The 25,265-nt window shown below is 33.5% G+C and overlaps 2 protein-coding genes across 3 annotated transcripts in view; one reads left to right on the top strand and one right to left on the bottom strand.

The window, feature by feature from the left end:
* The window catches only part of LOC127727078 (uncharacterized), a 29,437-nt gene extending 15,332 nt beyond the window's left edge, over nt 1-14,105 (top strand). The window contains exons 5-6 of the mRNA XM_052234498.1: nt 12,137-12,272; nt 13,479-14,105. Of these exons, the coding sequence (XP_052090458.1) occupies nt 12,137-12,272; nt 13,479-13,597 (255 nt within the window). The 3' untranslated portion in view covers nt 13,598-14,105. The remainder of the gene's footprint in view (nt 1-12,136; nt 12,273-13,478) is intronic.
* LOC127727074 (uncharacterized) overlaps nt 1-25,265 on the bottom strand; it is a 149,001-nt gene that overhangs the window by 28,407 nt on the left and 95,329 nt on the right. The window lies entirely within an intron of this gene.

Genomic DNA, 25,265 nt, shown 5'->3' on the forward strand with positions numbered 1-25,265 from the left:
TCTCTTTTTTATTTTAACAAAATGGTCCTTGTGGAAAATAAGAAACAAAATCAAATCTGATGGGATAAAAATGTCATCTACAGATATTTTAAATCTTTGGAAATCATACATGATAACCCATCTGAAATCTGTACCCTATTATTTATCTAATAATACAATAGACAAAGAAAAAATAAACACATTAATTAATTTTATATGATAATTACAAACCTTATAGGAGATAACAGTCACGATGTTATGTTGTCTGCCGTTTATGTCTCTTTAATTTGTATTAGGTAATCCATGGTTTAGAGGTGCACCCGCTTATGTTATAATGTTATATTATTTATTACTAGTATTACATTCTAGAAAGATGTTCTTTTTCGTTCATTGTCATGTAATAGAATAATAAGTATTAATATGCATGTACTACTTTTTCTGGTAATACAGTGCACTTTTTTCAGCCTCCTGCTTCCCGGACAGTTGGTTTTAAATGTAAACGGGAATCCCCAGTTTGCATCCTGGGCAACTGAGGAAAATGTAAACAGGAAATGTTTTGGAATAAACAAGTATCTATTTAAAAAAAAAAAAAAAAAAAAAAACATTATAACATTGAAACATTTACATGGAACATAACATACCAGCTTAAAATGCTGCATATAATTATCTGAGCTCATCATTTAGAGGAAAGGTAACAGTAAGAATTAATTGTCATGTCAATAAATTGCTTTAGAAGGGCCCCATAATGAGTATGCTGGACACCTATACAAATGTTATACATGTAGGTATATATCCATTTGTCTGTAAGTCTGTTGGTCAACACTTAATGTAAAAAAGAAGTAACCTTAAAATTGGAAAAAAATGAAATTATATCACCAGTCCTATACAAATATGTGCATATTTCATTTTTCTTGAAATAAGCAAAAAAGAATAAAAAAAGTTTATTGAAGTGGAACAGAATATGGTACATGTATGTATACATAATATACAGAATATTATAACTTTTTTTCAAATTACATGGTTAATACAACATGTACAAGTTAGATATTTTGATGCATATGCTGCCATTACTAAATAAAATATTTTAAATATCAATTCAAAAATATATGCCTATTTAATCTTATAGTGTTATTAACTGGATGCTTCTGTATTAGCCCTGTTAGAGATTCGAGGTTAGCTGTATTGGACTCGAGACTCGAAGAGTCGAGGGCCAATACACTGAGCTGATCGAGAATCTATTACAGGGTCAATACAGAAACAGCCAGTTCATAACACTTTTATTAAATGATTTTAATTCTTTTAATTAAAATAAACTAAGAAACTTACCGTGAAGAAGATACAGAATTTCATATCTGAACTTCGTCTTTTCGCCTTCACGTCCATTGATTGTTTGTCAACATTGCCAGATGTAATTTCTGATTTATCGTCAGAGTACTTAATATTATGCTTTTACAATTCATTTTATCTAGCAAATATAAAGTAGCTGCCCAGTGGGAAGAATAAATCAGACAGTTTAACTATTCTTACTCTTGGGTCGTAGACCTGCGTTCTGACAGGGGAATATAAGTAAGGGGGAGGAAAACCAATGATAATATGCTGGGAAGATCTTATTCGAACCTACTTGAATTTTACAATCTCAAACGACTAGATATCAGAGATTATCGAAAAATAAATCGTATCTTGCCATTGGTTTAAAAACTTTACGTCAATATGACAATCATTTATTACACGAATATTGATATATTTGAACTTTATTATTCTAAAATTAAAAGGTCAAAATACCGGTTTGTTTACTGGCTAAGGCGTATTAATCACAGCCATGAACATGTTTAACTTGGGATTTGATTATATATATATATATTATAAAGTGGTAACATTTAAAAAAAAGAAGACCTTAAATTTATTTGTTTCCGTTGTGCACATATGTTTTGTAAATTATTAACGAATTGGTGACAGGTAATTTGCATTCGACCTGCAATGCTCCCTTACCGGGTCGTTGTATTCAAACTGTTCTTTGTTCAATTACTCTGAGTCAGTGATGATTATTTCATTTTGTTCGTCTTTATCGTTTTATAAACATTTGTTCTATTAATATATGGATGCATAATTTAGCTACTTATAACTGGGACTATTATACTAACATAGCATAAAAGTCCCAGCTTATAACAAAAGCGGCTTGTTAATTAGTATGCATGGAAAACAGAATAATTGAATCTAGTTTTCTATATTTTTTAGGACCACTGTATTTGTCAATGTGAAATCATATAATATGCATATAAAAAAAACATTATTGTGTCTTTTTCTTTCCTTCTCATCTTATCAATAAAATTTATTAAAGAGTTTACAGGAAAAAAAATGTGGAATGATTGCCAATGATACAACTCCATAAAAGACCAAATGAAACAGAAATTAACAATTGTAGGTCACAGTACGGCCTTCAAAAATGAACAAAGCCTTATAAAAGGCCCGGAAATGACAAATGTAAAACAAATAAAACGAGAAAACAAGCGGTCTAATTTATGTACAAAATAATGAACGAAAATCAAATATGTAACACAGCAACTAACGACAACCACTGAATTACAGGCTCCTGACTTGGGACAGGCACATATAGTATGTGGCGGGGTTAAACATGATAGCAGGCGCCAACCCTCCCCTAACCTGTGCTATGGAGGAATAGTACAACATAAGAACAAACCATAAAAATCAGTTGAAAAAGGCTTAAATCATCAGATGGATACAAATAGAAATACATCTAGACCAAAAACACAGACTGACTCCTTGCATTTATTTAATAAACCATCTAGCTCCATCCTTTGACCACAACCTGTGATATATTCTAGGCGCGGATCCAGTCATTTTGAAAGTGGGTTTCATTGGGTTTAGTTTTTTTTTATTTGGGAAAATGAACAGTCTAATTGTTTGTATGTTTTCTTAGCGCGAATTTAAATTTTGAAATCTCATCAGGATAATGCATGTAATGAGCACTATTAACACTTAAAACACTAAGTCTGAAACTCAAACACAGACTGCATGTATGTACATAGTTTGTAAAACGGGATTCCCCACTATTTCCTGTCATTTCTAATCTACTTTTGTGTTCCAAGAACAGAATTCAAACCTTCAAAACAACCCGCTAACTACTTTTTCATGTAATATGTTTCTGCTGGGGCATAACATGTTGTGAGCAAGTACACTACCCAGGTTGTAAAGCATACCTTTAATGCTAAACATGAGGTTCTCCGGGGTGATAAGCGATGTCTTATCGGTCAACTCTGACATCCGCCCAAATACTCATGATAAAATTCCAATAGTAAGAAACCAGGACGGGTTCATATAGAAACTTTTAAAAGAAGAGAAAACTGCGCACCTTATGTTCGGCATGACTTTAACAGATGACCATAAAAAATACTCAAAATCAAGGATAACAATGAGGCTGAAGTAACTTGGTTCAGTCACGGGTGTGTTAATAGTTAATAAACTATTCCCAGGTTCTATTATTTAATCAACTGTTGACACAGGGATATACGTCTCGTTGTAAGCAATTAAAATGATAAAATGGAAAGGTTAAAATATTTGCAAATACTTTTACACATTTTAACTAAGAAAAAATATACCAAGTCATTCAATGCCCATGACCAGAGGCGCAAGGCTAACTTATAATTATGTCCATGGAAATGAGATATGCTAAGGTGCGGATCCAGAATTTAAAAAAAAGAGGCCTGAGGGGGTTCGATCCAAGTCTATGCTGTACCATACATGAAACCCATATATAAGGGTGTGGGTCCCTTGGCCCTCTAAATCCATCGATGATGCTGAAAATGCCAATAGTCAGTACAAGCGTGCATATCAATTAACTATCACTGATTTTATCACCAGATTCGACTAAGCATGACTTAGATGAAGGGGGCATATAATCTCACTGGGAATGATATGCTACTGCTTATACAACTGCATTACACATGTCATTGACTTGGCGTCAGTTTAATAGTGGTTCTGAACTTCACTTCAATTCAACTGAACCAATAGTTTCAAGTTCAATGGACAATGACTGAGGGGAAATGGAAAATGATCTCTATGGGAGGAATCATGAATATGTTTGCCCTGAAATTAAATTAATCAGAAACTTCAATTTTTAAACTAAGCAAAATCCATGGATATGAGATTTGCTAATATATGCATGCTTATACAACAGCATGCCAAATATAATCGAGTTGAAATGAGGTTTTCTTAAGTAACCTAAACACAGACTTGTTCAAACAGCGACACCAAGCTATAAAGCCCGCAAACATGTCTCACATTAATGAATTCTTAGAGGCAAAACAGAAACCATCAAGAATGTTCATAACAACTAGGTGTTTGTTGGCATGCACCTCTGTCTTAAACATTTCATGAAACCATATAATGAAAATCAGATTTACATTTTTATATTGTGTAACACATAAAGGATAATCACCCTGAAATGTAATTTAGAAAATACCGTAACAATATGTTTTCACTGTATTACCTAACAAAAAACCCAATATAATTGAAAGAGCTAAACGGTATCAGATTGGCCTTAGCTTTAAAAAGCCAGTGAACCAATACAATCAAACCTGTCAGATATCAGTGTTTGCGTTTGAAGTTCCCCATAAGTATTTTATTTTGGTTCCAATTGGAGACACACCATGGACTAATTGTCATCATAGGCGGTCAAACGTTCATATTTAAACCAAACAAGAACTTTTTCTTCTAATTTCCAAAAGACTTCATAGACATATTGGTACAGTGTATATGTCTCTGAACGCATGAACAGAAATGAAATCAAACCATGAAGGAATATTCTATAATAATAACTATTGTGAATATTGCTATAATGTTTAGTTTCAGTGAGTTGTCTGGTTTAAGAGGAGGCCTTGATAGTTGGTTATCTTGTTGGAATTATTTTACACTTTGTAATCTTTGTGTCTTCCATAGATAGCTACACAAGGCCATACATAACTGTGACCTGTATTTTCTAGCATTTACTTTGGTCTCTGCATGGTGGAAAGATGTCTCATTGGCGATCATACTACATCTCCCAATTTTATATTGATAATCATACAGATCCAAGAAAATAGAAGCTACAAGTTTCATTCTACTAAACATACAAAATTTCTGACAAAGACAATTCTGTACTTTTGGATATATGGTATTAATTATAGACAATTTCAGTCAACTTGAACTTTCACATAGACAGTTAATTTTTATGTGATTCTGTCTGTTTTATTTAAACGGTTGACAATATATCATTTATCCATTTCATATCCTTGTGACATTAAAATATTCTGAGCATACATGTAATATGACATGGGAAGAAAGATAGTCAGACATACCAAATAGTTCTTATATTTGGGATATTACATGTGACTGTAATATATATGTTAATATTTTCATGATAGCAGGTCTAATAACCACTTGACTTGGTTAAAAGATTTCTTGGATTCTATGAAAAGAAATGCTTTCATTTTTGATATGCAGCTTGAAAATGTTGAGTTGATGTCTATTAGCAATTTTAAGATCTGCCATGTCTGCTGTGCAGCTACATCTTGTTTCCTTGTATTTTAGAATTAATTGCATGCAGCCACAAAGGTCCAGACCGGGCATTGTTCTTTTTTTTCTATTATTTGATGCTTTTGTTAAAACAGTTTTCAAATTTTTAACATCTTTTCTGGTAGCTCATTTTTACCTGAAAAAGAGAAGTCATATAATATCAATCAAGAATTAACAAAATTGGCATGTAATTACACATCTATAAAGATCAGTGGCGGATCCAGAAATGTTCATAGGAGGGGGCCCACTCCAGTCATGCTTCGAAATTCCCTATATACTCCACCTAATTTTCCCACAAAAGGGTGGGACGGCCTGCTGCCACCCCCCTAAATCCACCTCTGAAAATAAAATTGTCTTATTGTTACTGCTGATTCGTTTTAATATCAATTGTGTATACAACAGAGGAAAACAGTCCAATAAAATTATATTTTCTAGAAGTATGTAAGATGAGTATACTATTAACAAACTAGTCCATTTGCCTTGCTTATATACATAAATGACAAAAAAAATGTTTTTTTAACTGAAATATAGAACTCTAATTTGTACATTCACTGATAAGCTGATACGTCATTTCTAATAATTATTTCATATAATTATGTACTTACACCTTAATATCAAAACAGTCTCTGTATGTACATGTATCTCTTTCTTTCCATTTCACATAACTCTACAATCAGAACAGCATCTGCAACAACCAAAGTTTAAGGTTTATGACCCCTTCTGTAGCCATGTGAATTATGAAATTTTCAAACTGCAATAGTATCAAAACAGCAAAAATAATGAATAATAGAGATGGGCCGTTTTGTACATATCCCAAGGGGAAACTTCGTGCAAAGCATTATTATTTATTGTTTCATTGCATTTGATAGAAAAAGGGGATTTTGTGGCAAATAAACCAAGATTTTTGTAGAAAATCCACAGACTTTAAAAAAGAGATTTTTGTTATAAAATTTTAAACATAGATTACTCACTTGTTTTTCTATTATGTGCTAGCATTTATTGTTTACAAAAAGTCCTAAACAACCTTTAGATTCAAAAAAACTCGTGCTGAGTCACTAATGTCGAATGCACCCTAGAAGGTGTACTTGAATTGGTCCATATTTATATTTGTTCTAACCAATATTTTGATTTATAAACTTTTCCTAAGGAAATCATTGCTAGCACTGCATGCAAAATTCCTCTATCTATCAAGCATAGGATGGTCCAATATTAGATTACAAGGGAAAGGCTAGATTTTATTTAAAATTTACATGTTTAGCATTGAAATAACAAAAGGATACATAATTGTACATTTTTAAAGTAAAATGAGATTTTATTAAATAAATACTTACCATCATAAATTCTGAGTCAATCCATCTGCGCAAGTCAGACAGGCGGAAAACCCCAAATAAAAATATCATCCAATGAGAAGAGGGATGACCAAGCAGTGCCCGTATAACCATGCCTTTATATCATCCATTTAATTTCCTAAAGTAAGCGAGAAGCCCTAGGAAAAAAAACAGGGGATGAAGGGGAGGTTGGGAGGGACCTTTAATTTATGATGGTAAGTATTTATTTAATAAAATCTCATTTTACTTTAAAAATGTACAATTTTATGTCAATAAATACGTTACCATCATAAATTCTGAGTAAAATATAGAATCTAACGCAAAGCTGAATCCCCTGAACCAGAAGATGCAGGGGGAAAAACAACTCTTTGTGCGGAAACTAAAGGTCCTAAGTAGTACAAACTCTGACCTTGAGTAGATAAAGACTGCAGATAGTGAGAAATGAAAGAATTTTCAGTTCTCCAGAAACCTGCAGATACGACTTCCTCTGAAGAAGCGTTATTAAAAAGGGCCCAGGAGGTAGAAATAGCTCTAACATCATGGGCTTTAACATGCATACTATTCAGAAGTTCTTCATTAGAAGAATTGTAAGCTAATTGAATAGTTTTACAGATCAAAGTTGAAATGGTTTTAGTAGACAAATCTTGTTTTCCTTTGTAAATAGGAATAAATAACCTAGAATTTGAGGAGGTGCGGAGACTCCGTGTTCTCTGAAGATATAAAAGTAAGACTCGGATAGGACAGAGTACTTTAGAACTTGAATCATCAGGAAGGGCTGGAATCACTATTGGTTCTGAACCTCTGCTCGGAATTTGATTTTTGGCTAAAAAAGCTGGATCCGTTAATAGAGTAACAGATGACTTATCCCTATTAAAACGAAGGCAGTAATCAGCAGTGGAAAACGCATGAATTTCACTTCTTCTTCTACCAGAGGCCAAGGCAAGAAGAAAACAACACTTATACGATACAAACTTGATTTCAACCTTTTCAGCAGGTTCAAAAGGATGGGTTTTTAAAGCTAATAAAACTACACTCAAATTCCAAGATGGGATTAAAACTCTCTGTCTAGGGCGTTCAAGAGTAAAATTCTTAACTAAAAGAGAAATGAATTCATTATTACCAAAGTCTGGACCTCCAGACAGTTGAATCGTCCTAGAAATAGCTGATCTATAGCCTTTAATTGTAGAGGGAGATAATCCTTTCTCTTCAAAAAGGTGGATCAGAAAGTCTGCTATTTGCTGTACAGAAATTTGGAAAGGATCAATTTCCTTCTCACTACACCAACTACTGAAGATAGTCCACTTGGCATCATATACGATGTTAGTGGAATCTCTAACTGCTCGGGAGAGATGTCTGGCTGCGCGTTCAGAAAAACTTCTCTCCTTGAAGCTATCCCTGAGAGAAGCCACGCGAACAGATGTAGCTTCTCTGGATTGGGATGAAGAATCTTGCCCTTGAACTGGGACAGAAGGTTGTGTCGTACTGGTAGAACCAGTGGACGAGCACAAGACAGATGAAGAAGATCTGGAAACCAGGCTTGTTTGGGCCAAACTGGGGCAATAAGAATGATCAGCCCTTGCTCTGCTGAGATCTTCCGAAGAACTTCTGACAGAAATCTGAACGGAGGGAAGGCGTAAGCGAACATTCCGTCCCAATGAACACTCATGCAGTCTACTGCGTAAGCTTTCCGATCTGGTACAGGAGACATGAACACTTGAACTTTGTAATTGAGGCTTGTTGCAAACAGGTCTACATGAGGAGACCCCCACTGAAGTGTTATTGCCTGAAATACTGATTGGAGAAGTTCCCACTTTATATTGACTGGGGTAAGTGTCCTGGACAGAGCATCTGCTAACACATTGAGTTTCCCTGGGACATGACGAACTACAATCTGTAGATGAAGGTGATTCCAAAGAAGGAGGATTTCTCTTGCTAAAAGGAACAGCTCGTAACAATGAGTTCTTCCTTGGTTTCGCAAATAAGCCACCACAGTGGTGGTGTCCGATGCTAGAACAAGAGATTTGTTCTGCAGTAGGGACTGAAAATGAGACAGTGCAAGAAGAACTGCCTTCATTTCTAGTATATTGATGTGTTCCTTCAAAATATCTGGAGTCCACACTCCTGAAACTGAAAGACCTTCCAGATAAGCTCCCCAACCGAGGTTGGAGGCATCTGTGAACAGAGTCTGATTTGGAACTTGAGAGGAAAGAAGTTGGCCTCTCAAAACGTTTGCTTGAGAAGTCCACCAAACCAAATGAGGATACAATTCCTGATGAATGATTGGAACTGGAAATTCCCAATCCTGTGAAGCTGGGAGCCAATGTTGATGTAGATAAAATTGAAGAGGTCGAATGTGAAGGCGACCAAGTGGAACAACATCCGCTAGTGAATTCAAGAGACCTAGCATTTGAGAAAACTGGCGAGCAGTAACTGTTTTTTGAGATAGAAACAGATGAAATTTTGAACAAAAATTCTGAAACTTTTCCTTAGGAGGTCGAACTATGCACTGACGAGTAAAGGTAATGTTCGCCTAGGAAAATAAAGTCCTGAGACGGAATAAGGTCTGACTTTTTCCAAGAGATGAGAAACCCCAGAGAGAGAAGCAATCTGATGACTACATCGGTATTGAGATAGAGTTTCTCGAGAGAAAGTTCCTTGATCAGTGAGTCGTACAGGTAAGAATGAATCTGAATAGCCTGTGAATGAAGGTGAGGTATTACTACCTGCATGAGTTTGGTAAAGGCTAGTGGTGCAGTTGACAGACCAAAAGGGAGAGCTCTGAATTGGTAAACCCTTTTGTTCCAAACAAACCGAAGGAATTTGCGGTATGAATGGCAAACTGGAACATGAAAATAAGCGTCCGTCAGATCCAGGGATGTTGTCCACATACCTGGAAGAATAGAAGCTCTGATTGAACGATTGGTCTTCATTTTGAAATGGGGAATAATCATGTAAGAATTGAGGATAGACAAATCGATGACTGGTCTCATTCCTCCTGTCTTCTTCGAAACAAGGAATAAGAGACGAGAATAGAAACCTGGATCTATTGAAGATACAGGGACTTCCTCTACTGCCCTCTTTGGCAAAAGATTCTCTACTTCTGTGTACGTCAAACATTTTACCGTTATTATACACGTAAAAGCACGGCGTTTTCCGCGGTGAATATACTTTTCCAGCAGCTGAATATGCTTTTTTATTCAAAATCCAATTCATATAGAAAATCCTAATAAAATTCTATCAATATGAAATAATAAATTAATATTCAGGACAATTACCTGTAAATATAATATGAGTATTAACCCTGCTTTGTACTAGATCGACATGCTGAGCCAGTTTTTTTTTACGCGTAAGTTCACATGAAGATATCATTTCGCAGGAAGAATAGTCACCCTACCCGGAAACATTTCTGGCTCCGAACCGACAAGTCTGTGCTCTTACTTTCAAATACCGCTAGTTTAGCGTTGAAACAGAAAATATATGTACCATTTTTTACGTCTTTGTTAGAACCGGTCGAGATTCAAACCACGACCTCCCGATCTCGAGGAGAACACACACACGAAACAAACAAGGAGAGCGATAGTACAGAATATCATACCAAAAAATAATGTACAGAGATAAATAAAATACAGTTTCACAAAAATTTCATAGTTACTAAAGTGGTGCTAAAAGTATCAAACAGAAATTAGGAATGTTAAATTATTTTAGAAAAACACGTAAATATGGATGGCCGACTTCTGAATAGATTTGATGGATCAACGCTCTCTGCAAATTCACTATTTTTGTACCAATTATTTAAGGGGTTCGGATGTGGCCAGCTGTTGCAAGGCTAATTTCTGTCTTTATTCAATATATCATCAGTTTCCAGTGATATTCCAATTTTCACGTCCTAACTTAATGTCTACATCCTATTGCAAGATCTACCTATTGTATCTAAAATTCATGTGATCTCGTCATGAACATGCATGAAATATTTGCCACTGGAGGTAAAGCAAACAACAATCAACCAACTCCATAAATTATTCAATGTACATAGTACACGAAGACAAGATCTGGTAAAATGTTTTAATGTAAAATTTCCATTTAAATTACTCAATGATAGTGCAAACTTTTTTTTATGGTTTTGCAATTTACTACATAACTAAACACCTATAATTTTTTAATGTTTTTACTATGGTTATTATCTACGATTTAATTGCGATTTATGATATAAGGTTTTATCAGGCGATTATAAAACTTAGAAAGGTAAAAGGCTGTTTTCAAGTTGTTTTTTTATGCTACATTTAGATGTGAAAAGGGAAAGACGGACGACTAAAATAAAAGTGTTTGTTTTCATATAATATATTGTATTTCAATTTGAGAATGATTATCAACCTTGCGAAAATATTCCATCTTTACACGTTTTAATGAAGCCAGGTATGATTGCTACTGAGATAACACTCCATAGAAGACCAAATGTCACAGAAATTAACAACTAAAGGCCACCGTACGTCCTTCAACAATGAACAAAGCCCATACTGCAAAATCAAACCTAAAAATACGATTTATTAATTAATTGGACTAAACAGACAACACTAACTATTTTGCATTTGCATGAAACGTAGTGTAGGAAAATTATAGAATCAAACCCAAAATGAGCATTTGTTATTCGTTCATTTTTTGTACATAAATTATGCCGTTAGTTTTCTCGTTTGAATTGTTTTACATTGTCATTTCGGGGCCTTTTATAGCTGTCTGTGCGGTATGGGCTTCGCTAATTTTTGAATTAATATTAATTTAATATGGTTTTCAGCGACCAGCACTCTACCAACCTTAGAAAAAAGTGTAACAGCACAACTTAAGAAAAATTATAACAATCATTTGAAAAACGCTTGTCAAATTGTATTAAAGTAACTACTTTATGTATACATTGTAATCATCCAAAAGACATTCTTAAGTATTTTAAAAGGTTAAAAATGTAAGTTATTTTAATGTTACTTAAAAAAATACTAAAAGATTTTTAAGATGTCACTATTCAGAGTTTGTAAAAATACCTCGCTTTTTGGCACCTATCTCTTGAACAATTATTATCGACTATGAGTGGAGAACATACATTCCTTTGCAAACATAGATATGCATATTTCTAGACTATCTAAATTCTACAAATTTAGTTTTCAAAATTATTTTAGTTAACTGAAATAAAAATAGAAATGCCAATTATTAAAATATCATGCGAGACGATACTAAATATATATTATTTAACTCGTTTATTGTCTGCTCAGGACACTTCAGATTCCAAAGCATGCTATGAAGCTTTTAAAGATAACGAAAGCATCCCGAATGACACCAAAGCAGAAATCAAAGAAGAATGTGGAGATTTAGATATTGCTTATGTTAAGGCTGTTCGTTGTGACACAGGTATGCTTTTTTAGTTTCAATTCTATCGTCAACTTTATGAAAGAAATGAAGTTGTTGGAATGCTCCCCTTAAATTTATACAAAATATTTGCAACAAAAGTGTTGCAAATAACAAACAACAAATCAATCGTGCAGTCCCGCAAAAAAATATACAAGACTCATTTAGGTTCGCCGAACCTGCTTTCGTCTACAACCGGCGTTACTGAATTCAAACTAAAGAGGTTCGCAGGATTCATTACATGACGTCTCATGTGGAAAGTTAACAAATACTTAATTATATTTATGATAAACACAGTATTTAGATACAATATATCAGCATAAGCTTAATAAAAGTTGCTCTTCAAAAAAGGATAACAAAAAAAATACCAAACTCCTAGGTAAACTCATATAGGGATAGTTCTTAAAACCTACAAGTCTAACTTTATACTTAATCAACCAACGACACGAATAGAAAACAACTGTCTTATTCCGAACTTGGTACAGGCATTTTCCGGAGAAGCTGATATCTTAAACTGTTTTTAAAGCTACCTAAACTTCCCACTTGTATAACAGTTGTTCATAGTTAAGTTATATTGATGAAATTAAGTGAGCAACCCAAACAGATATAATTAAGGTTAATGCGACAATTATTGGGATCCAGCAGCTAAAACTGTGCAAGCATATACCACAATTTATACAAAGTTGTCCCTCACTTTAATTTTTTTCCTAATTCGAACCTTATTTAGTCCGGGTTTTTCTACAGTTGAAGATTTTTTCTTCGTGCGTTTTGATTGACTACCTAAATAAAGGCAACAGTAGTATACCGCTGTTCAAAAGTCATACATCAATTGAGAGAAAACAAATGCGGGTTACAAAATAAAACCGAGGGAAAACCATCATTTTTAAGAGGAAAACAACGAAACAACAGAAACACTAAAGTGCAATAGAAAACAAACGACAATGCAACATAATTAGAAACGATTTATTAGATAACAACTGCCATATTCCTGACTTGGTACAGGACATTTTAAGAAAAATTGCTGGGTTGAACATGGTTTTGTTGCTAGCCAAACCTCGCACTTTATGGCAATGTTCAATATCCCGCTAAAGTGACGTTTTGTGACTAGCCAAACCTCGCACTTTATGGCAATGTTAAATATCCCGCTAAATTGACACCATAACATGAATGTTCAGGATCTATTTTTAGCCATTTTGCTTTTACTTGCAGAACACGGTATCCAAAAAAGGTCATGTTATTATTATTCCTACCTTTATCGATGTTGCAGAAGGATAGGATGGTGGTACAGATGTTATATCTGCCGGTACACTGTCTTAAGATGCTATTGATTCGGATGCTGCAGAAGGATATGATTGTGGTACAGATGTTATATCTGTTGGTACACTGTTTTAAGATGCTATTGATTTGAAATATAGGAGTGCTTCTTTATACATTCAGTACTTTTGTCTTATCGCAACATTTTCTCTTTTATATCAAGATTCTTAAGACACTTCTGTATGGCTTTCTATGTTATATATTCGAAAATATGTTTGTCAGTGCGTCTATCATGGCTTAAAATGAATAACTTTTTTTTATCACAAATGTTATAGCAAGTTTAAATCATACTCAGGAAAAGTAAAATAATAAAAAAACCGAACTCTGAGGAAAATTGAAAAAAAAAGTTGCTTATCAAATGATGTAGAAAATGATTGATTAAATTTGGTTTCATATCTATCGAAAACTCTCACTTGTATGACGCATTACACTTGCTTTTATAGCTAGCTAAATCTCTCACTCATAAGACGGATGTTTAATTCAAACTACAATTGTTACCTTTTACTAATAAATATTAAACAAATATAATCTTATTCTCATTTTATTTACAAAATACAACTGGTTAGGAGGTGTACTCAAAATTGCAGAAAATAGAAAATCTGTATGAACGTTATTTTTGCAAATTTCACGAAAACAAAACTGTTTGAAAATATTCTAGAACTGCATAAAGCACAAAAAGATCAGATCAGAGAACATCCCACCCCAAAAACAAATTTGAAATGCTTGCGCTCGCAAAAAATCAGACATTAGTTTTTTTAGTGGATTTTCATGTGACTCACAACAAATTGAATCCATCAATGATGTAACTGATAGCAATTTATCTGAAGGAAACAGACATATTATCTCATATTGGAATCTGTTTTACTATCACCTGTATTTACATTGCACCTTTCATGCACAAACTCCCAAAATATGACAGGATAGTCAACCAGCTGAAAGTAGCCACTTAACGGACGAAGAAGAAAACAGGTGGTATGCTTGGCACTGAAACAACTATCCACTAGAGGACACATGACGTTGATGTATGAACATCATAGGTCACCGGACGGCCTTCAAGGATGAACAAAACGCATATCGCATGTTCAACTTGAATTAGCCCTGACATTACAAAATGTGGAAAAGTCAAAGGAGGAAACCAAACAGTAAAAAAATGACAAACGGCAATCATTAAATTGCGGACTCCTGATTTTGAATGGGCACATAAAGCGGGTTATAATGGGGTTGAACGTGGTTGAGAGGCCTCAATCCTCCTCTCACTATAATGGGACAGTTAAGAACTCACAATTACTGAAGCTTAACTAAAGCATGTTTATTATATCTTTGTTCATACCAATAAGAACTTATATGAATCAATATTTTATCAGCCCTGACTTTACAACTATCCTTATAAACTGTAGAATATACATAGTATTAGGAAGAATTATGGTATACTCCTTGTTAACTTGTTTAAAGGAAATAAACATCTTCTTTGTATTCCTTAAATGAACATTTAAAACACATCACTGCAATATTTTGTTTTCTGCTCACCTTTTGTTTCCTACAACACAATATAGATTATCCAACATATGTATTTCTTTTAAAATGTATAATAGCCATTCAAATATATATAACATGGACATTTGGACACCCGTTTGGGCACCTTTTCAAGCTTAAAAATATGTGAATAGGTCGAGAGACCTATCCGAAATATATGATAAGGTCAATAAAGTTTCCATTATTTCTTCGTCTGTCGTCCTTGTTGGTGTTTCCGGCTGTGTTTTTATCAACTTTTTTTTTCTCTCTTTTGACACTTTTGTATTACACACTTACATTTCACAACACAAAACGAAACCAAAAAATATGAGACAAGGTAACGGTTTTACCTACGCAATGTATGAAAAGGTATTCATTTTCAACATCTAAATTATATGAAAAGGGTGGGGTAACAGAACCCCAGCGGTACCCTCTATCAATTAAGTATTGAAGTGCCAAGAGTTTTGTGATCAGTTGTCTTTATATTGTCTTGGTTACAACAAATGTTTATGTTTAGTCAACCAAGCGGTAATATGAAACCAAGTGACAATGTCATTTCATTTTACTTGAATGATATTAAATGAAAATCTACCTTCCAAAAATTAGTTTAATTTGAAAAACCAATTTATATAACATATCTTATATTATCAGTTCAACAAGATGACAACGTCATTATATGATGAACTATGCTTGCTGATAGATATGGATTTGCTTTCGTTTTGACAATAATCGCATTGTCATTAAAAGCATCACCTTGTGAAGATTTACTTTTTCGAAGTCGTGTATTAAATAACTTATCAATGATTTCCAATTGGCTACTAAAAAACTGTTAAGCAACTTATGTGCAGAGCATATGATCTTACATATTCTGGTTGCCTTTTCATTGCCATATGCATCACATCACATGTTATTGAATACATGATCGGTTGCAGCCAGCAATAGTTTGGATCTGTCATCACTGTATTGGATACCTAAACTACATCAATGTCCTTACAAACAACAGTATATTGCTGTATCTTCCAAGTGCTCCACGAAACCTCTTTCTAAGTTATTATCATCTATTTTATCAGCATCAAAGCTGGACTTCAAAGCTATTGTGAAACTGCCTTGTCTAGGGGTGGCGTGAATCAGATATAGATACTAAAAAATTCCAAAGATATTTAGAGTACATACAATCTAAGACTCTCTCATCTTGCAATAGTATTAAAACATTTGACTTTTCTACACTTTACCCAAGAATTCCCCATTCTAAACTAAAAGACAAATTGAAAGAGTTGGTATTGCTTTGTTTCACAAAAAGAATGGCGAATGTAGATACAAGTATCTTGTCTTAGGGAGGGATAAATCCTACTTTGTAAAGAATCACTATGATTTAAACAAAAACATTCCTGAAACTAACATTATCAAGATGTTTGATTTCTTGATTGACAACATATTAGAAGACGTGTTTTTCAACAGACTGTCGGCATTCCCATGGGATCCCATTGTGCCCCTCTTTTTGCCAACTTGTTCCTTTATCAATATGAGGCTGACTTCATACATAAACTTCTTAGGAAGAAAGATTAGTAGTTAGCAATATCATTTAACTTTACTTTCCGCTATATAGATGATGTTCTCTCAATAAATAATTTAAAATTTGGTGACTATGTTGAACGCATCTCTCCCATCGAAGTAGAGATAAATGATACAACAGATACAGTTAAGTCTGCCTCATATCTTGACTTACATCTAGAAATTGACAATAAGGGGCGGTTAAAACAAAACTGTACGACAAAAGAGTTGATTTCAGCTTCCCAATTGTGAACTGTCCATTTCTATGTAGCAACATTCCAGCAGCGCCTGCATACGGAGTATATATCTCCTAATTGATACGATATTCCCGGGCTCGTATTTACTATCATGATTTTCTTGATAGAGGGTTGCTGCTCACAAGGAAGCTATTAAACCAATAGTTCCAAATGGTGTAGTTGAAGTAGTCTTTTCGTAAATTTTACGGACGCCATCACGAGTTGGTTGACCTTTATGATTTAACCGTTTCACAGATGATATCGGATATGTTCTTTATGTCGTAACTACAATCTCCTTCCTTTTTCAAGAATGTGACCTACCGCATAAGACTATTTACCGGGTTTGTAATAACACGACGGGTGCCAAATGTTGAGCAGGTTCTGCTTACCCTTCCGTAGCACCTTACATCACCCCTAGTTTTTGGTGGGGTTCGTGTTGCTTAACCATTTGTTTTCTATGTTGTGTCTTGTGTACTATTATTTGTCAGTTTGTCTTTTTCGTGTTTAGCCATGGCGTTGTCAGTTTATTCTATGAGTTTGACTGTCCCTCTGGTATCTTTCGTACCTCTTTGCTAGTTTCTTTCATTTACGTCAATTTAAAAATCGGGAAGTATCTATGAACCATTAGATCCACTGTTCGAGAACAGGCAATATAATAAGAAATAAACAAATAGGTCGCGAATACTGACAATGGTTGATACAAATCTGTTTTCGAACATAATTTTATCATTAAATTAAGAGTTATATCATGTTTATTTTTAATCTATAGATTTTGTTAGAGACGAGAGTTAAAAGCTTCGTAGTACATTTGTAGTTTATGAAATACTTACACTTGCAGTTGTCTAACATTAGTCACATTATGAAAAAAAGTAATTTTACTTTTACTGCAAAATTTTGCATAATGGGTTGACATTTATAACATTTTAAATTATACTTATTTACCAAAACCATGTTGCTATTTGTTTTACAATTTAATGCGTTTATGTAGTAATGAAAACTTATGTTCAGTGTTTGTTTATTTGATTTGTTTATATGTCTTTTGACTAAGTCAGCCTTTTCAATAGATATTTTATGTATGTGTGTTTTTCTATGTTATAATGTTACATTCAGGTTGTGGGGAAGTTTGGCGCCTATAAAAACGTTTGAACCCGCTGCATTTGTTTGTTGTTTTTCCTGTTTGAATGGTTTTACACTAGTCATTGTAGGGCCCGTTATAGCTTACTGTTCGGTGTGAGACAAGGCTCCGTGTTGAAAGCCGTATTATGACCTATAATGGTTAAAACAGGTTGTTGGCATGACACGGGTTATGTTCTTCTCATTTTTTTTATGATGGCATGATTCTAAACCCCCTATGGCAGGGATTGTGCTTGAGATTCATATGATGAAGACATAATCTTTTAATCAGTTTAACTGAGATCTGGAGCTGGCTTGTCAGTCACTGCTATTAGTCTTTTGTTTATGTATGTATAATTGTCGTTTTTTTTTTTGTTTCTTTTTTTACCTATTCTGACATCGGAATTTGACTTCTTTACAACTGAGTTTTACTGTGCCTATTATTGTGTGTTTGGTTATTCTACATTGGCTAGAGGTATATGGGTAGTGTTGAGATCTAACAAAACATGTTAAACCCAGCCGCATTTTTGCGCCTGTCCCAAGTCAGGAACCTCTGGTCTTTTCAAGTCTAGTATGTTTCTTTTAAATTTTAAAATAGAGAATGGAAATAGGGAATGTGTCAAAGAAACAACAACCCGACCAATGATTAAATAAACACAGTTAGTTCATTTATATGTTTTGGAGTTTAGTATGACGTCAGTTTTCACTAGTACAAATTGTTATTAAGAGCCAGCTGAAGCCCGCCTTCATGTGCCTAATTTTTTTGCTGTGTTGATGACCTATTGGTGACCTTCGTCTGTTATCTGCTGTTTGGTCGGGTTGTTGTCTCCTTGACATATTCCCCATTCCCATTCTCAATTTAATACTTTATAAATAGGCATGGGCAAAATTAAGACAACGTTCATACTACCGTCCATGAATTGACCACTCTTAAAGTTGCTACATGTAAGGGACATTTTCCACTAAACCAAGGGACATGCCAATAAAAGTATCCTAGGATATTTCCTAAAATATGCCTTAGGACATTATTAAAGATAACGTTTTTGATCTGAGCGTCACTGATGAGTCTTATTTACACAAAACGCACGTCTACCGTATTAAATTAAAAGCCTAAGCTGGAAACTATTGATAACATTAAAATTTAAAGAAACACTTTAACGCAAAATAATGTTTTTACGTTATACCAATATATATTATATATTTTTCTAATTCTTAAACGATTTATGCCTTTCCTGACTTGTTGATTATTTTTATTGAATCAACGTGTAGTTCGTTTGATCTCAGTTGTTCATTGGTCAAAATTCGATTATGAAATTTTCTTCCTTTCCTCTGAATTTCCCATTGTGACGACATGAAAAAAGGCGACCACGCCCGATGACGTCACGTAGAAAGAACACCTGTTTTTGCAGGTCGTTCAAAAAGGAGGATTTAGATTGTCTGCATATCGTCTAAAATCATTAGAGAAACAGATTCCACCAACAAATCTCGTGCAATACGTTATTTATCCACTCTCGGCATTTAAATTTTATAAATATTTAAAACGCTCGGCGAGCCTCGCGTTTTAAATTTGAAAATTTAACTGTCTCGAGAGGATAAATATCATATCACACTCGGTACAGTGGTAGAATCTATATATATAAGAATAGTAATTACTATTAGAAATGATAAATAAATTTCATAGAACAATTAGATTAAATTTTAACAAGATTTGGTGAGAGGTTACTATCGAATAGCAATTTAAGCTTTATAGTTTTGTTCTTAAGTCCTCTTGATTTCATTCCATGTATTGAGTCACCCTTTGTGAAAAAAGTAGTCCAAATTGTTCTGAAACCGAAATTAAAATTTTTTCACATTTTAGTAATTTTTGTACCGTTTAGTCAGGTAAAAAAGCACGGTCAGATAAAAAAAAAAGCATGTATTTTTTCTATCTAAAATAGTTGAATTGATGAGCTACAAAAGATGATAGCACACAATTATATTAAGTAAGCGTAATAATATGACATCGTCAAACATACTCTTTGAAGAGTAGTGATGGATTCACCTTTCAATATTTTCTTGTATATAGAAAGGCAAACTAAATTCTAAAGTGTTTTACAAAATCACTCCGAGGTATCTTATTGTATTCAGCTTTTGATTCGTTTAAGTTATAGAACAACCAGACAAAGGTATATGCTTTTTGTTCCAAAGACTTAAACTAATACTTTAAAAGAGAAGAGAGGCGAAAGATACCAAAGGGGTATTCGAAATCATCAATCGAAAATAAACTGACAACGCCTTGGCTACAAAAGAAAAAGACTAACAGACACACAGACACACAACAGTGAACGCTCATATTTGTTATCTGGCAGTATTTTTTATGAAACAATTTGTCTATAAATTAAAAAAATGTAACCAATAAAATCTGTAAGAAAAGTACGTATTGAAGAATATTTGTTTAATTCTAATAACAGTATAATAGTTTGATACTTGTTTTATTTTACATATATTTTAGTTATGAAAACGAAAATATGCTATTTCTTGCTTAATATACAAAACACGCATACTTTTATCGTCGAAATTTTATTCTTGTAGAACTTTGATCACATTCAAAACGTTTTAAAATGTCTAATATTCAAGTTTGACACCGAAGCTGGACACTCGACGTCACACTGGTATCTACAAGAAACTATATCGACTTTTTATTTACCACAAAGAGAATGTTTGCTCTAAAGGAAATAGGTTTAACAACTCGTGAGAATTATCGCTTGATATCAGCTCTAGATATATAATTTGAAAAGTTAAAATAAACTCTCCACAGACTGGATTATCATATCTTTGAATTTAAATAACCAAAGTTGATGTCAAAATTACCACTCAATTATAATTAAGTCAAACGACATCCATAAAGTGTTAACTTGTATACTATCGTTACGTTTGATCGATGAAAAGTTCATTCGACTGAAAATCAAAAACCTTCTTTCACTTGATCTTTTATCTTCGTCAAGGTAATACATGTGCTCTGCAAAAAAAAGGTTAAAAGATAAGAAACACCAATGAGGTAATTAAAAGTTATATTTCGCTAAAAAAAAAAAAACAAACAAAACTATGACCAGATAAAGAAAAAAAAAAACGTTCACAAAAACTGTAACATTAAAAACTGAGCAAGAAATCGTGTCGAAATCTCGTTCCAACTCAATTATATTTTTTGCGTGTTGCTAATTTTTTTAGTGGACTGTTTTTTTTTGTCTGTTCCTCTTATTTCTTTTTGGCACGAGATTGCAAGTTAATCTTCGACATATGATTTTTTTCTCACCTACCCCTCTCCCTTGGTATTTACTACTCCCGCTTTTCAACACCAATAAACATATTTGATAAGACAGTCATCAGAAATTTGAAGGACGATTTGCTATTGAACTTTTGTGATCATTTCATGCATCAAGTATACCTACATAGACCAACAAAAAGCCTTTGATAGGATGGAATGGGGATAGCTAGACTTCGTTTTGAAGGAATTTTATTTTTTGGGACAATTTTCGTGGTTGGGTTCAAATGCTATTACAACGTGCAAAGACGTGTATTAAAACAAATGGCTACGTCTCAAAATATTTTTCAATTTCTAGATCAGCCAGGCAGGGGTGTCCTATAGCCCATTTTTTATGTATATTACAGGCAGAGCCCTTGGCCTGTGCAATAAGGGCAGAAAAAGATATTCAAGGCATTATATTGCATGGGGAAGAAAATGGGAAGCTACTAGAAACCAAATTGAATATGTTTGCAGACGACACACAATTATTTAATAAAAACGAAATTTCTAATAAAAAATCTTTTGAAATATTAGATAATTATGAAAAGGCCTCGAGTTCTGAAATTAATTACAAAAAAACTAAGGTAATAAATATTGGCGCAAATAAACGCAGACGACTTACTTTTAAAAAGATAAGCTGGACAACAGATAACATAAAAACACTATTTATACAATACAATAACAATTATTTAAGTGTGTGGTTATGAGTTAGAAATAAGAGGTATACCTGAAAAATACAAAAAAGAATTGAAAAAGATAATATGGAATTTTATTTGGGATGGGAAAGTGAATCAAGTAGCACGGAAGGTTTGTTGTTTAGATGTTAAAAAGGGCACATGGGGATGGTAAATTTGGATAGTTGGATAGAAAGTAAATATGTCAAATCGTTATATTCGATATTACATAAGCCATTATCTAGTTGGAATGCAATAGGTAAGTTTTGGTTAAAAAAATGTGATAAGAAATTTGCGGATGAACTTTTTCTGTGTAGATGTTCTGACCTTTCAGGTTTTGAGATCAAAAACATACCAGATTATTACAAAAGCGCTTTACAATCGTGGTCAAAATTGACAAAGATCGCACAGGGTATATTTAACGAAATGGAAGTAAAGACAAAGCGTTTATTTGGAAAATCAAATATTTTATTTCAGGGCAAATCTTTATTTTATTCTTCCTTTTCAAAAAGTCAGATAAAAACTATTGGTGATATATGGGACGATAATACCAAAGATTTTAAATCGTGCAATGAAATATATCGACAATTAAGGATTATGTTCCCTTGTGTTGATTCAATGCTTAACATATGGAAGTTTTATAGAACATCAACAGCCTTTCCCCTTGTACTCTCATATTTGGCAATTCGATGCTTGATAGAAAGAGGATTATTGCATGCAGTGCTAGCAATGATTTTCTTAAAACAAGTTTATAAATTTAGATATTGGTTAAAAGAAATATAAATATGGACCAATTCAAGTGCACCTTTTAGGGTGCGCTCGACTTTAGTGACTCAGCACAAGGTGTTTTGAAATTTAAAGGTTGTTTAGGATTTTTTGTAAACAATAAACGATAGCTGATCATAGAAAAACAAGTGGGTAATCTATTTTTTAAATTTTATAACAAAAATCTCTGTATTAAAGTCTGAGGATTTTCTACAAAAATCTTGGTTTTATTTTCTCTAAATTCTCTTTTTCTACTAAATGCAATTAAACTATAAATAATAATGCTTTGCACGAAGTTTCCACTTGATATATGTACAAAATGGTCCATCTCTAATATTCATTATCTTTGCTGTTTTGATACTATTGCAGTTTGAAAATTTTGTAATTGACAGGCCACAGAAGGGGTCATAAACCTTAATAGATAAACGTAATTGTCTTTCAGAATATTCACGAATTAAAAGTTCCATACCACAAACATTCATGCAGATTTTAAAAAATAACGATGATCAACCCGCTTTAGAAAGCCACAAAATCTAAATTTCTGAAAACCTTGAATTTCTAAATCCAGATAATAAAATCATTAAGATATATTCAATTAAACATTAACATAACTGAGACCCCTAAGTGTCAAATAAAATGAGAAAATGTGTATAGCGAAACTATAAATTGGGAAAAAAATTGGCTAAATCTTAGCAAAATGGATATTAATAAAAAAGTTAAAGAATTTCAATGGAAATGTATACAAGGATTATATATAAAGAAAACAGACTGCAAATAATGCATATATCAAACGGAAAATGTCACTTATGTGATGAAACAATAATATTGAAACTCTTGAGCATTTATTTTATCAATGTAACAATGTTATACGCGTCTGGCGTATTAAATTATAAGCATAATACATTTGATTACAATTTATACCACTGGGTCGATGCCACTTCTGGTGGACGTTTCGTCCTCGAGGGTATCACCAGCCCAGTAGTCAGCACTTCGGTGTTGACATGAATATCAGTTATTCATGTATGGTCATTTTTATAAATTTCCTGTTTACAAAAATATGAATTTTTCGAAATACTAAGAATTTTCTTATGTCATGCATAGCCAACCTTAGCCGTATTTGGCACAACTTTTTGTAACTTTGGGTCCTCAATGCTCTTCAACTTTGTACTTGTTTGGCTTAATAGCTATTTTGATCTGAGCGTCACTGATGAGTCTTATGTAGACAAAACGCGCGTCTGGCTTATTAAATTATGAACATGGTACCTTTGATAACTATTTACACCACTAGGTCGAGGCCACTGATGGTGGACGTTTCGTCCCCGAGGGTATCACCAACCCAGTAGTCAGCACTTTGGGGTTGACATGAATATCAATAGTACATGTATGGTCATTTTTATAAATTTCCTGTTTACAAAAATATTTTTTAGGATTTTCTTATGACATGCTCTTTGGTCGGGTTGTTGTCTCTTTGACATATTCCCCATTTTATTCTCAATTCTATAGATAACCTTAGCCGTATTTGGCACAACTTTTTGTAATTTTGGGTCCTCAATGCTCTTCAACTTTGTACTTGTTTGGCTTTATAACTATTTTGATCTGATCGTCACTGATGAGCCTTATGTAGACAGAACGCGCGTCTGGCGTATTAAATTATAAGCCTGGTACCTTTTGATAGCTATTATTTGTGTGTGTCTCTGTCCTGTACGTTCTCCCATTTATTTGTATTGTAGTCCTGTCATGTAATCTTGTTATTTCAATGTTATATTTAACATTGTCATAAAAGCGGGAGGTTTGGCTAGCCACAAAACCAGGTTCAACCCACTATTTTTTTTCTTTAAATGTCCTGTACCAATTCAGAAAAATTACCATTGTTATATTAAAGTTCGTTTCTGTGTGTGTTGCATTTTAGTGTTGAGTTTCTGTTGTGTAGTTGTTCTCCTCTTATATTTGATGTGTTTCCCTCAGTTTTAGTTTGTAACCCGGATTTGTTTTTTGCTCAATCGATTAATGAATTTCGAATAGCGGTATACTACTGTTGCCTTTATTTATATACCTATATAGACTTAACAAGTATTCATCATTTTAACCTTTGAATTAAAGAAACCACACTTAAAGGGACTTATTAGAGATATAGAACTCATACCCTGAATAGTAAAGTTAAATATTCCCCCACAGTATATGATTAAACTCTTTTTAATGCAAAGAAGGCGTTTGTTTGGTCAAATAACTCTTCTTGTAATTAAGTTGAAATGTTAGATTTGTGAGAATCTGATGAAGATAAATCCGTAAAAGCGCTTCGGACGCATAAATTTGATAAAATTTTATTTTTCATCTACTAGAATTGTTCGAAAACGTTGCAGGGGGACTATTGGTCGACGACTTTTTCCTTTGCTCTGCAGTTAGTGCATTTGTCACTGACAGGATTCATAACATACTTATACATCCCGTCATTGTGTTATTGTTCTATGATAATTTTTGGCTTTCATCTTTGCTAATATGCTTTGCCTATATGCCTTTTTATGTTTCTTTGATACATATGACGTGGCTC

This window comes from Mytilus californianus, unplaced genomic scaffold (genome assembly GCF_021869535.1).
Source record: "Mytilus californianus isolate M0D057914Y unplaced genomic scaffold, xbMytCali1.0.p SCAF_19, whole genome shotgun sequence".
Taxonomy (NCBI): Eukaryota; Metazoa; Mollusca; class Bivalvia; order Mytilida; family Mytilidae; genus Mytilus; species Mytilus californianus.